The following is a 14151-nucleotide window of genomic DNA, read 5'->3' as shown; positions in this document are numbered from 1 at the left end:
CCAGATGATGTTGAGGACCACATGAAATTAGGTTGAGGGCTGCAGGTTTCCCAACCCAGGTATAGGAACAGTACACAGTGCTTTCTACATGCTTTTTAGATTTGGTTTATCCTAGGCTAAAAGGCATTAGCAAATTATGGATCTATTCCACCAATCTTTTCAGCCAGAGCAGTTTAATTTTTATTTTATCTATTTTTGTGGTCAACCATAAATTACACTTTGCTGCTTCACAACTATTTGGATACGTTATGAATAGAGTGAAGCCAACAGAAGTTTCTTTCTTTCTTTTTGTGCCTGCCCTAATGTTTCAAGATTGTAGCTCATACAACTTCTAGAAAATGTAAAAAAAGAAAGTGAGCTAGGCTGTGGTGCCAAAATCGCAGTGTGTACCAGAACGATGTGTCTTTTAATTAAATGGGCAGTAAAAGGGCTACTTCACACATTAGAGCCTACAAAACTAACATTCAGAAGTCTGAAAATGCTGCAGTAGTGAGAAAATGTGCTCTTTGTGGCACATTTCATCCGTTCTTTTTGAGTGGTGGTTTTGCTATTGAAAAAACTGTGGCTCCATGCAACTGCCATAACTCACAACATAGATTGCTCCTACTGAGTCTCCATACCAAGCCTCCAGGAATGTGCAATGCTGGCATGAAGACTTCCCTCATGATCGAGCAGATCCTCCTAGACAGATGTTATGACAACCATGTGGAAGTGATTTTCCGAGCAATCTCATCATGTCTGATATGTGTAGGCCTCTGTCACTTGTGAAAACCTCATAAGAAACATACCCTGGATCACAAGCCAATTTAGGGGTTAAACAACCCAGAGTAAATCCAACAAGAAACCATGGGCAATTGCTGGGTTAATTCTGGGTTGTTTAATCCCTAAACCATCCAGCGTTCCGATATTGTGATAACAACCCAGGAACATAGGCAATAAGCATGTGGGAGGCAGTGCGCCCCGCTTGCGTTCAGCCACAACAGTTCCTGGGCTAAACAATCCAGGAATTGGCATTACCTGCAAACCTGGTCGGAAACAAATGTCAGTTTTGGCCTTAAAATATATACTTCAGATAAGATGTATCCATCTGAAGTAACATAAAAATCCAGGATGCAATTTATCATTTATCTTCTTGCACAGCAACTAATCAATTTAAAAACTTGATGCAAACACATTTAGGCTGCAACCCTACATACATTTACTCAGGAGTAAGCCCCATCGAAATGAACAGGGCGTCCTTCTGCGCAGACACGTATAGGATCGCATTGTTAAAGGGGCATTTAACACATATCCAGTGCCCAGAGCAGAGGCTATAAATGGCAGGATTAAAATTTACCTTACTTATACTCGGGGCCCTTTAAACAAACCCAAACACACACCTCGAGTTGGAAACGAGGCTGACTAAAATCAGTGGGGTTGACTTTCGCGGAATCGTACCGAACGACGTGAAGCTGCGGGAAAGCGGCTTGCGGTTCTCCGCCTGCCCCAGACCCAGCTTCCACTGAACTTCTCCAACAGGAAGGAAGCCCTACATTGAAGAGGCTCGCGGAGATTTTATTTTTCGGAGCGCCTTCCGCTTGGCGGTTTGCAGGCAATGCGCAATGGAGCCTTCGCTGCAGGCGAAGCGCATGTCGTGAGCGTGCATGCACCCCCAAACACGATTGTAACGCGGGGGGAAAGGCTCCTGCGGAGCGTTGGCTCGCGCTGCCCCAGTCGCACGACTCCAGCGCGTGGCGTTTATAAACCCCGCAAACACCCGCCCAGCTCCAGCGAGGTCATAGTACAGCGGCGTTCGGCGAGAGAGAGAGAGAGGGAGGGGGGGGAGGAGGAGCGCGCAGGCGCACTTCGAGCCTATGTGTCCAACATGGCTGAGGTATTGAGGCTTCTTCTTGTAGAGCAGCAGGAGCTGGAAGGAGGATGCTGAGCTTCCCGGGAGCAGCAACGGTGTCAGCTGTGGCAGGGGACGTGGGGACCGAGGCAGGCTCTCCTCAACCATGGCCAGGCTGGCAGATTATTTCATTGTGGTGGGCTACGACCATGAGAAGACAGGTAGGTGTGGCTGTTCGTACTGTTGTATATATGTGTGTGTGTCGGGGGGAGATATATGGCTTCCTTTTCCATGGGGTGCGGGATGCTGACTGGTGTGGAAAGCTGAAGAGGAGAAGACGGAAGGGACAGTGAAGGACTGGGTGGAGGAATACGATGGGAGAGCGTTGGACTTCCTCTCACGGGGTTGGGTGGGTTGGCAGTGAAACGCGCGGGGAGGGCGAGTGTGTGTGTGTGTGTGTGTGTGTGTGTGATTTTCCTCACAGGAACTGGTAGGGGAAACGATGTGACTGGGCCAGTGACACGCTGGAATTGTTCAAGGATAGCAGCGGGGTTCCCTTCCCCTCCTCTAAAAAATGGATACGGGGAACGAGTGGTTGTGGCTTCCCCTCCCCCGCCCCTTGAAAGGCCACCGTGTGTGTATAATTTCCTTTGGTGACGGTGGGCATGTTGATTTCCCAGCATGGCTGTGTGATTTTATCCAGCCATCTGGCAGGGAACATGAAAACATTTAGTCGAGGCTTCTCCTGTCCCACTTCTGGCGCATCCTGAGTGTGCATTCAATGACGCAAAGGTGTGGGCGGGGGAGGGGGCTTCCTCCACAAGCATCGGAAGAAAGAAAAGAAAAACAATCAGTTGGCTAATTTGTGTGCGTGTTAACGTGTGAGATATAGAGTGCTTTCATTTGTTGATTGCTACCTTTTGTTGCATCCGCGTGAGAGGTGGCTTATAATAATTTGCATAAGGGGAAATCGAGAAAACTTTGAGACATGAACAATTTGTTGAGGACTGAACAATAGGCATCATTCATCATAAAGAGGCTATAAATGGCTGCTCTAAAATTAATTCCCAGCAAGAGTTGGAGTCTGAAAAAATAAATGAAATATTTGTGTTGTGTGCACTGAAGAATACTTTGGTCACATTTCTTTTGGCTAATTCTTAATAAGGAATTGTGCTGTTGGTGTCTTACATATGTTCTTAGATCTGCTCAGAAAATATTGAGCACGGATATTACAGAAAAAAGTGAAAAGGTGTTCTCTGGAAGACTTCCTACATTTTGTATAAGTCTATCTTCCTATGTTATCTTTACAGGTGTAAGCAAAAGCTCATATTCCTGATCACAGTTGCTCACAATCTTCCCTTTTGCTACCTAGGAAGGAAAACAAGTGGCTTTGTTGAATTCTCTAAGGATGTTTCTACACAAGGCCGTGCTGAATCTATCTGTTAAGATAGAACATTGTTGTTGATGATATTATTATTATTATTATTATTATTATTATTCATAATGCTACTATAAGAGACAGGCTAATCAAGAGGTAGGGCTACTGTTGAGGAATAATGCAAGATAATTTTAGAGATGAGGGTGTATTGGGGATGCTGATTATTTCTCAGTATTAAGCTAATAAAACCTTATATGGTTAAAAATACATTTACGAAATTCATGATAGTGTATATTTTATAGTAATGTTGATTATTTATAAAGTGCCTCAAATCAAGGTTCTGTATAAAAATTAGAAACATAAGATGGGTCCTGCCCACAGGCTTGCAGTCTAGTATCACAAGAAGTGAATAAAATGCACAGGAGACACATGCCATTCTATAATTTCTTAATAAACCAATTTAGAACTGTAGGTTTAAACTGCTGTACAGAAAACTAACGTTATTTATATAATATGTGGGAGTGCGGAGAGCCATGCTTCTATGTGTAGAACATTTTTAAAAGTTTCAACATTAATATTTACATGTAAAGATACATAAAATATTTATTCGAAGTATTTTTATGTTGCTCCTCAGCAAAAAAGGCGCCTAGAGCATCTTACATGTAATCAATTAAACAAGACAATATTGATTGATACTTTACATGGAGTTGTGCTTTTCAGGTGACATTTTTGAGTGAGCCTTTAATCGTCTATATTGTATAAAATAAACTAGCAGATGCCTGGTAAATTTGAAGCAAATGTATCTTCAGATGGTAACTTCGTGCTTTAAAGAACAAAAATTAAATCAGCTATTCAGCTCACTGCCTTGTTTTTTCTTTAGAACCCAGTAATTCAAACTATTTGAGAGAAAATGTTCTGTGGAAGAATAGATATGCACTGTCCATTCTGAATTCCTTGATCCCACGTACAGTCCCATAATGCATAGAGAACTGACCTTTCTTAGTCAGATTCTTTCCTAGTCATTTTCCAGCATTGTGATGTTTATTATACATATGCTTATATATTATACTGTTCTGGAGTAACTCTGATCCTGTTCAGATCACAAGCTAAGTCATGGTGGTTAAGCACTTTGAGCTAAACATTATGTCTTAGCATGTTGTGTGAACCATTGCTAACCATGGTGGCTACATAACCATGGTTCAAACACACTAACTAACCATTTGCTGCAAAAGGGTTAGTGGCCTAACCATGGCTTAGTGTGTTGTCTTAACAGGCCCACTGACAGCCATGTTTCAACTCTATGTAACATTTATAAACATGCCAGTTAACACCCCCACCCTAAACATTTGCACTATGATGCTAGAGTAATATCACCTGTTCAGTGTTGTGATGGCATAAGTAATACCAACAGCTATCTTTGACGCTTGTGAGCTGATGCAACAAGACTAGTGGCTGGGCTGTAGGTAACTTTAGACATAGCTGTAGTTCTTCCTTTGAAAATAGATCCTAAATTGGATTGAACATAATAAGCTACTTTCTAGTTTAAACCAAGTTGCCCTTATTATTCAAAATAAAAGCATAAGAAGAACCTAGATGGCCCTTTGCTGAGCTTGCCCATTTTGCTTTATGTTGTAATTGGTTTATGCTTCCACAAAGGCAAGGGAATGAAAAGGAGACATGAGGCAGGCAAAATACCTCTTGAATACTCTTTGGATGATGCATAAGTATCTAACTTATACAACAAGATAAACAATAATAAAGCAATAAAATCAAAATTAATTTAGATATTGCTGTATACATAGTGGCACCCAGTAAAGTCCTAACTCAGCTATAGGCCAGGATAAATAGGCATATCTTTAGGGCCTACTTGTCTGTCAGGCTCCATCATTACCGGGGGTCTGTAAGGCCTTCATTACAAGGTGGGGGCACCATTGAGAGCCAGTGTGGTGTAGTGGCTAAAGTGCTGGACTGGGAGTCAGGAGATCTGGTTCTAGTCTGCACTCGGCCATGGAAACCCACTGGGTGACTTTGGGCAAGTCACAGACTCTCAGCCCAACCTACCTCACAGAGTTGTTGTTGTGAGGATAAAATGGAGAGGCGAAGGATTATGTACGCCATCTTGGGTTCTTTGGAGGAAAAAAGGTGGGATATAAATGCAATAATAAATAAATAAAATAAAAAATGGAGAAAGCCCTATCCCTCATGCCCAGCAGCATAATTGCTTTGGCAGGTGGGCATGCAAGAAGGGCCTCCTGTGTTGATCTCATAGTGGGGGGCAGGTTGTTATAGGTGAAGGCAGTCCTTCAAGTAACCTGGAATAAGACTGTTTAGGGCTTTAAAGGCTGCTATTGAACAGCACTTTAAATTGGGCTAGGAAATGCATTTGCAGCTAGTGCAGTCGGTATACTATAGGAGTTGCATTATCCAGTTGCCCAGCACCTACCAGTACTTGAGTGCATTTTGTACCTGTTGATGGTTCTGAATTGTCTTTTTAACTAATCTAGCCTGGATGTCAGTAGAGTATGGATAACTATCCTCTCTAGATAGGGTTGCAGATGGAGTGCCAGCCTAAGCTGGTAAAAAGAACTCCTGGTCACTGCTACCACTGAGTTTCCCTAGAAATTTAAGACAACTCCCAGATTGTCCTTCTAGGGGAGTTAAACCTCATCTAGAACTGGTTGCAAGCCTCCATCTAACTCAGGGCTGCCTACACTGACTAGTAGCAGCTAAAGTTTCAGACAGGCTTTCCTAGTCCTACTTATATATACCAGGGATTGAGCCTTGGACCTTTTGCATGCAAAGTGTGTGTACTGCCACTGAACTATGGCCCTTCCCACTAAATATGGGTTGAATATCAACATAACAATTTACCCGACTGGCATCAGCTCTCCAGAATCTTGGGCAGAGACAGATCTTTCCCATCCCTGTTCTCAAACTATTTTAACGGGAGATGCCTGGGACTAAACTTGAAAACTTGTGCATGCAAAACATGCACTCCTGCACTGAGCTGTGGCCCCTTTACTCTAACTTGTTTAGAAAGTATGCACATGTTTAAATTTCAAGGACCTGTTCATTGAGGCACTCTTGGAAAGACAGGTTTCAGAAGATTTAAGAATATCTGGCAGAGAATTAGGCAAAAATTATCTGTTTTGTCATTTTCTGTTTTCTCTCATACTTCACCTCTCCAACTTGTATATAACTGCCAAGCAGTATTAAGTTGACTTTACTCATATCTGCATCTATATATGACTTATGCTGTCTTCATTGTCATCTTAGTGGAATGAAGAATTATTATGAAATTTTATAAGCTGATATAATACAGGAGCAGATAGAAGGTAGACTGGAATCTATTGGTAGATCTCTGGGTGATTTGCAATCAGTGAGTGAGGGTTTCTAACTTCCAATGGTTTATCACTAGTGACAACAAAGGGCCTTCTTTCCTTTAAATTAGGCTGCTGAAATCAAGAAAACTTGGGTGGGTGGGGGCACTAGATTTCTGTGTGAAAGGTTTTGTGTGTGTTTCAGTTCTGCTATTGAAAACAAATTCCTGGGCTGAACATATGCTCAGAGGCACCTTCTTTTGCCGTTTTTTCTATGCCTTCTTGAGCCACTATTTTGCACTGGCTGCAAGTGGTGGGTTTTGGGGTGCCAGTAAAAAACAAAGTAGATCTCATAAGCCTAAAGTCTTTTCATCCCTGATTTACTATTGTAAATAATGTGGTTGGAAAATGGGCACAATGAATTCAGCAAAATCTAATTATACTGTTACTTTTGAAGTGCTTGACAACAAGAATTCCCATGTAATTTTTTTTTGTCTGCTGGAATGTCAATAAGGCTTGAGGGAAGTGCACAGATGTTTGCAGAGATTAAACAAGCCTATGAGAAAAATAACCCCACTCCCATTTGTTTTGGTTTTGCTATGAAGTTCTGTTCACACTTACCACTAAGATTTTATGTGTGAACCTATTCAGGATGGTGGGCTTCAAAACACTGTTACATGTATGAAGGATTCAAGAACAGGAAAAACTAAATATGACTTGCATCCTTCCTTATACAGTTCGATGTATATTAAAATTGTGGGAAATCATAATTAGAAATGTCAATTAAGGAAGTAAGGTGTTAGAAATCGTTAGCAAGGATTTCCTGCTTTCTTTTTTTGTAAGGAAACTAACAGAGAATCTACTTTGTGGGCATAAAATAATGTGCTGCTGTTTGCAGTGGCACAGTACATAAGGGCCACTGTGAAAAGCCTTTTCTGTTGATTTTCACAGTGATTAGGAAATCCAGATAAGAGAGCATTTCAGTTTTGCATATATTTAAATAGTTCAGTATATTGGGCAGTTTTTCATCCTGCAAAAAGAATGCTCTTACATTAGGTACCCCTATTTCAGATACAAGGAAAAGGGATGTGAATGTGATAGATGTGCCAGTTGGCTTCCCAATCAAGATTTTATGTTCTAGTTATGACCTAGTTCTAGTGCACATAGCAAAAGGTTATAGGTTTGGTGGTGTATGCTTTGGGATTGGTTGGAGAGCAAAAACAAGCAATGTGAGCCAAATCATCATAATGCATTTCTTTAGTAAAATACATTGCATAAGACGGCAGCATTCAGCTGTCAATGGAATGTTTTTGAAAGTTGTCACAGGGCTGAAGTTGTCTTTGAAAACTATTTCTTTCTTTGCTTTAATGCCACATAGCATCAGCAGACTGTAACTGTGCCAGTATTCCATTCCTTGGTACTGTCTGGAAAAAGTAAGATTACTGGATTTCTTATTGAGATGAGATCTCTGAACAATGTTTAGAAACCACTAAATTTAATGGAAACTCTACAGAGACTCTTAAGTTTAATTGCTAAAGCATGTTAATCATAAATAAATGTGAAAATATACCACCTTCAACATTTGTAATGCTGTCCTTAAAAGTATTTCAGAGGCAACAGTGGCATTTGAGGCAAGCAAAATATGTTCTTCCCAACAGGAAATTTTTCACATAGCCATCTCAGTTTTAAAATGAATGCCCAGAAGGGACACACATTTTTGTTGGCATATACTCCGGAAACTAATTTAACTTGTCCTGAGATGTGAGGACAGTAAGGCTGTTTAGTATATGGCAGATAATGAACTTTTATATCATTAACACTATTTTGAGCCAAAATTGTGATGAAGAAAGCAATTGTGCTCTCTTATACCATGCTTGAATGAAACACTGCAATTTGTGCCTAATCGTTGCAGCTTTGTTTATTAATAATGACCGATGGCCATCTTGGCCAGCACATATTGTATGACATGAACGGGCTGCAGTCACAAATCTCTTTCAATAGGAAATGATGGAAACTTAACACTTTAACTCCTCCAGTATGAGACATACAACAACATAATGTAGAAGACAATTCTTTTTGTCTCTGTATTCACTGATGTGAATCTAAAACTTAAGTACTGTGCAAACACCTGCAAATTATGCACAGTAGAATAAACATTTGGATTTCAAACCTGATTAGCAAGCTTTCAAACCCTGTTGAAGTACTGAAATTGAAATTCCAATTTCTCAAGAGTTTCATAACCATTAGAAAAACCTTATAATGTAGGGATGATCAAATGTTCAATCTTTGCTTGAAACATGGCAGATATGGCAATGAAAGTGAAGAAAATATTTTCCATATAATCCTGCTACATTTCTCATCTATTCATCTTTGGTAATATTTCCTAGTATCTCAAAAATATTCATAAGTTAAAATGCATCATAGACTACCAGCTAGATGGTGATATTATACAGCTGTGTACTATTGTTAATTGATAATTGCACACTACAGCCTATATAGTGTAGTTACTGAAGAAATGCATTATGATGGATAGCCCCTTGTTATTTTTTTATTTAGTTAATTACTTAGTTCTCTAACCAGTCCAAATAATGTTTGGGTACAGTCACCTCTGCATATTGTATTCTCCATCCTGTCCTCATGTTTTATCTCCTTTGGGAGAATGAGAATTTCACTTGCACTTGCTGCCTCCTTAGGGAGGATGTGGCGTTAAGGCTTGTGAACCTTAACTCCCAATTTCCCTGCTTTTTGGTGCTTGGTTGAAAACTGTAGAGCATTAATGTTGTTTTGTAACCCGTAGGTTTTTTGTTTAATGATATATGTATTATATGTTATATATGTCTCTCTTGGTATAGATGTATGCCATGTTTGATGCCAGGTTATTGTTCTCTCAGTTTCATGTACTACTTTTTTTAAAAATGCAATTCTAACCACAGTGATTCTAAGTCTGAGAAAGGTGGGTAAAACCTATTAAAACAAATTATTGAGCTCTGTTTCAGTATTAGACATATAAGGAGAAGGGGTATTCCTCCTTGCTAGTAAGATGCATAGGAAAATAATGGCCTGAAATTCATGAAAAGCTACAGATAATTTCAGATAATTTTGAAACTGGAAACAGTGATGAAGCAGATGCCATTTATTCATTTTGTTGTGTGTGATATAAGGACATCTCATATTATGTAATTTGGTTTCTAAATTTTAAGTTATTTCAACATGCTCTAAGGGCACAATCCTATGCATGTAGGGCTTCTAGCATTCCCAAGCCAGCATGACTGGAGAATGCTAGGAGTTGTAGGACTTTTTCTGTCTAAACATGCATAGGATTGTGCCCGAAGTCTCTTTCTTGAAGACTGTTGGTTGTTTTGCACAACATTAAAGCTTGATTCTACATCATAAGAGAGAGAGAGAGAGAAAGAGAGAGAGAGAGGTGTGTTTGTGTCACTAGCAGTGTTTGTTTATGAGGAATGCTTTTGTTTAGGGTGTATTTAACATGGAGTAAAATGGGGAGGGTAAATCAATCTAGGTTTTGGAAAAGGGATGTGTATCTGACAAGATAGAAAATATATGTGTTGCTGACACTACCATAGTAAGGAGTCACAATATGGGCTTCATGACCTATATCTTCTAACAATTCTGGAGCAACTTCGGAAGAATGCATACTACTAATATCAGAATTAATATTAGTAATATCAGAAGGTGTTCTTTAAAAATACACTGCTTACTGGTAGAACATACAGTGGAAGGGTTGGATAAATTAACCACTCAGTTGCTTTCATCCTTAAGGTATTGCATTAGCTATGACTTCCCTTTCCCAGAGCATAGCTTGATAACTCTAAAATAATAGCATGCCAGCCCCACATTAAAAACAAGGTGTCATAAAGAAATAAGTGACTGCTAATAAGTGACTTCTTTAAAAACTGGGTTTATCTGACAGGTGTGTGCAATTTACATATGGTATGCTGGTTGTGGCTTGCTTATTTATTGACTTGTTTGTTTATTGATTATATTTATATACTATTCAATAGCCAAAGTTCTCTGGGCAGTTCACAACAATTAAAACCATAGAATACTACATAATAAAAATACAATATAAAATTTAAAACAATTACAGTATAAATACAAACCAAAATAAAACGTAGAAGCAGTGCAAAAATAAGAGAAACTGAAAGACTAAAATGCCTGGGAAAATAAGAAGGCCTTCACCCGGTGCTGAAAAGACTACAACAGGTGAGCATCTCTGAGAAGCTTATTCTACAACATGGCGCCACAACTGAAAAGACCCTTTTCTTAGTAGCTGCCCACTTTACTTCGTTTGGTGGGGGCTCCCAGAGAGGGACTGCTGAATAAGCTATGATAAACCTATATGGTTTTGGTAGCCTAAGCCTTTTGGGCACAATCCTGGCTGGGAAATTATGGGAGATGTAGGATTTTTTCTATCTAAACATACATAGGATTGTGCCCTAAATAAATCTCCTTACAGTGGTCCAGCATGTCTGCCTGTTAGAGAAGGTGAATATTGAGAAAGGTGAAGCTCTGTTGTCAGGGTATTAAGAGGTGCAATCTCAATTTAAATCTTCTTGCCATATAATTCAATCAGTAAAATTAAGTGCTGACATTCCTCTTAGTTCTTTTATATGTGATTTCATGAAGCATGAGAGAAATATTAGAAGTTGATTTCATACAAGTAAATGAGCCATGAACAATACTGTAAAACATTTGTTTTGTAGGTTGCCTTTAAACATTTTTTTTACCCTTGATTTATTTTTCTTGTCTTGTTTCTTTGAGTCAGCATTGTTGGTATTTGTTGAGAGTATAGATAAAAATGAATTCAGTTTCTTAAGAATTTCATATTTTGCTTTATATTCAGTGTCCACTATGTGTTTTACTCATAACATTCTGGATGGATATCTTTTCTCCAGAAGACAATAAAGCAATGAGACTTGGCAGCATGTGGGTCCTTCATACTGGCAAAGGAATTAGAGGCAGCAAGAGGTTGGGAGAGTCCTCAGTGGCTTTTCACCCTCTTTTCCCCCATGTTCCTAGGTACACCACCTCTCTTTCATTTTGTTATGGCCTACCATCTTCCCTGAGTGATAAGTTTGGAGTTAGTACTACAGGGTTTGGTTTCCATTGGACGAGAGAGAGCACTGGAGAGTTTCATTTACAAATATATACAGCTTATTGGAAGTAAGCGGACTCCTAAAAGCAGGTAGTAAAACTGCTCTTCCTGTATCACATTTCCAGAGGTCCACTGTCAGCTTCCCATAGTTGCAGCCCATTTCTAGCTAACTCCAGCTTAAAACTGCATCTTCTCACTCCATTAATACTGCAAAAATGGATCAGAACTGTTCATATGTTCCCCTTTCATTTGGAGGGCATCGCCTTCTGAAGTCCAGAGAGAAATTCTAGCTATCAGGAAAACATACCCAGTCACTAAAGAACATTCAGCGTTCTTTTGTTTAAATTCTGAGGTCACTCATCAGCTGCCCTTTTAACATGACCAAAGTTGCAGCAATATTTTATGCCTAAGACCCCTTCTTTGTGTTGAGTAGTGCCTTAAAATTGTATGGGGCTGGTTCATAGGCCTTCAAGGACTCTTCAAACCTCAGAGATGCTGGAGTGAAGCAGGATTACTGTCCCAGCTACAGACAAGCTAGCAGCGATTTAATGGGCTCCCATTTAGCTGAATGGGACTACCTTGAGGAGAAGGCAGTAATCTGGGAGAAGCAAGTGTGTCCTCCCCTTTTATTCTTCCTTTATGCTGGGGATGGGAAACCTCTGGCCCATGGGACTAATGTAACCTGTGTAGTGCCCCAGTCCAGCCTACTCCCAGGCCATGCCCCCTGGGCATGCCCTTCCTCTAGAATGAACTTCATTCTCATCATGGGTGTGCTGGATGGATAGTTTTAAACCTCCCACCCCAGTTCCTGCAAAAGAGATGAACATTGGGCTCTCTCACTTGACAGGCATGGGTCAAGTGAGGTATTTTAATCCCCACCTCAGAGTTAAATTCTCTGCCCAATGCACTGCAAATAAATCACCAGGCCTGGATCTTTTAACCAAAATATGCAAAATGTCCCTAAGCTCAGCCTCTGTACCAGGGGATGGCCAATGCAACACCAATTTTTAAAAAGGGATACAGGGGGGATCTGGGAAATTACAGGCCGGTTAGTTTAATGTCTGTTCCAGGTAAGTTGATAGAAAGCATTATTAAAGACAAAATTAATGAGCATATAGAAGGATAAGTCCTGCTGAAAAAGAATCAACACGGCTTCTGCAAAAGTAAGTCCTGTATCACTAATCTTTTTAGAGTTTTTTGAGAATGTCAATAGACATGTAGACAGGGGAGATGCGGTGGGCATTGTTTACTTGAACTTCCAAAACACTTTTGATAAAGTCCCTCACCAAAGACTCCTGAGCAAACTTAGCAGGAATAAGAGGAGAGGTCCTCTTATGGATCAGATAAACAACAAAAAGAAGAGAGTAGGGATAAAGAGTAAATTTTCCCAATGCAGGGAAGTAAATAGTGGGGTCCCACAGAGATCTGTATTGGGACCAATTCTTTTCAACTTGTTCATAAATGTTTTGGAATTAGGAGTAAGCAGTGTAGTGGCCAAGTTTGCTGATGACACTAAATTATTTAAGGTGGTTAAAATAAATTAGAATTGTGAGGAGCTCTGAAGGGATCTCTCCGAGCTGGGAGAGTGGACATCCAAATCTCAGATGTGGTTCAATTTAAGCAAGTGTAAAGTGATACACATTGAGACAAAAAATCCCAAGTATAACCTGATGAGATCTGAATTGGTGGTTACCAACCAAGAAAGAGATCTTGGGGTTGTGGTGGACAGCTCGATGAAAATGTCAATCCAGTGTGCAGCCAATGTAAAGAAGGCAAACTCCATGTTAGGTATTATTAGAAACAGAGTTGAGAATAAAGCTGTCAGAATCATACTGCCTTTAGTGCAACCACACTTAAAATACTGTGTACAGTTCTGGTCATCACACCTAAAGAAGATATTATAGAGGTGGGAAAAGTGTAGAAAAGGGCAAATAAATGATCAAGAGACTAGAGCACCTTCCCTATGAGGGTAGGTTACAATAGCTGGGATTATTTAGCTTAGGGAAAAAAGGAGACTAAGGGGAGACATGATAGAGGTGTACAAAATTATGCCTGGAGAATGTGGATAGGGAGACATTTTTCCACTCTCCCATAATACTAGAACCTGTGGTCATCCCATGAAGCTAATTAATGGGAGATTCAGGACAAATAAAAGTAAATACTTCTTCACACAGCACATAGTTAAACTATGGAATTCACTACCACAAGATGTAGTGATGGCCACCAATTTGGATGGCTTTAAAAGGAGGTTGGATAAATTCCTGAAGGAGAAGGCTACTAGTCCTGAGGGCTATATGCTTCCTCCAGTATCGGAGGCACATGGATGGTAAAATGTTGTTGCACCATGTCCTGCTTGTAGGTCCCTGGTTGACAGCTGGTAGGACGCTGTGTGAACAGAGTGCTGGACCAGATGGACTCTTGGTCTGATCCAGCATGGCTCTTCTTATGTTCTTCCTAGGTTCTGTGATAAAGATGAACATACCCCCTCAGCTGATTCTGAGAAGTGTGT

General features: G+C 40.1%; 1 protein-coding gene across 1 annotated transcript in view; it reads left to right on the top strand.

Moving 5' to 3' along the window:
• The first annotated feature begins 1824 nt into the window (after nucleotides 1-1824).
• Nucleotides 1825-14151, top strand: part of SBF2 (SET binding factor 2) — a 274874-nt gene continuing 262547 nt past the window's right edge. Inside the window, exon 1 of the mRNA XM_063117284.1 lies at nucleotides 1825-2049. Coding sequence (XP_062973354.1) covers nucleotides 1995-2049 — 55 coding nt within the window. The 5' untranslated portion in view covers nucleotides 1825-1994. The remainder of the gene's footprint in view (nucleotides 2050-14151) is intronic.

The sequence above is a fragment of the Elgaria multicarinata genome, chromosome 2, assembly GCF_023053635.1.
Source record: "Elgaria multicarinata webbii isolate HBS135686 ecotype San Diego chromosome 2, rElgMul1.1.pri, whole genome shotgun sequence".
Taxonomy (NCBI): Eukaryota; Metazoa; Chordata; class Lepidosauria; order Squamata; family Anguidae; genus Elgaria; species Elgaria multicarinata.
This window is presented reverse-complemented; position numbering and strand designations above follow the sequence as displayed.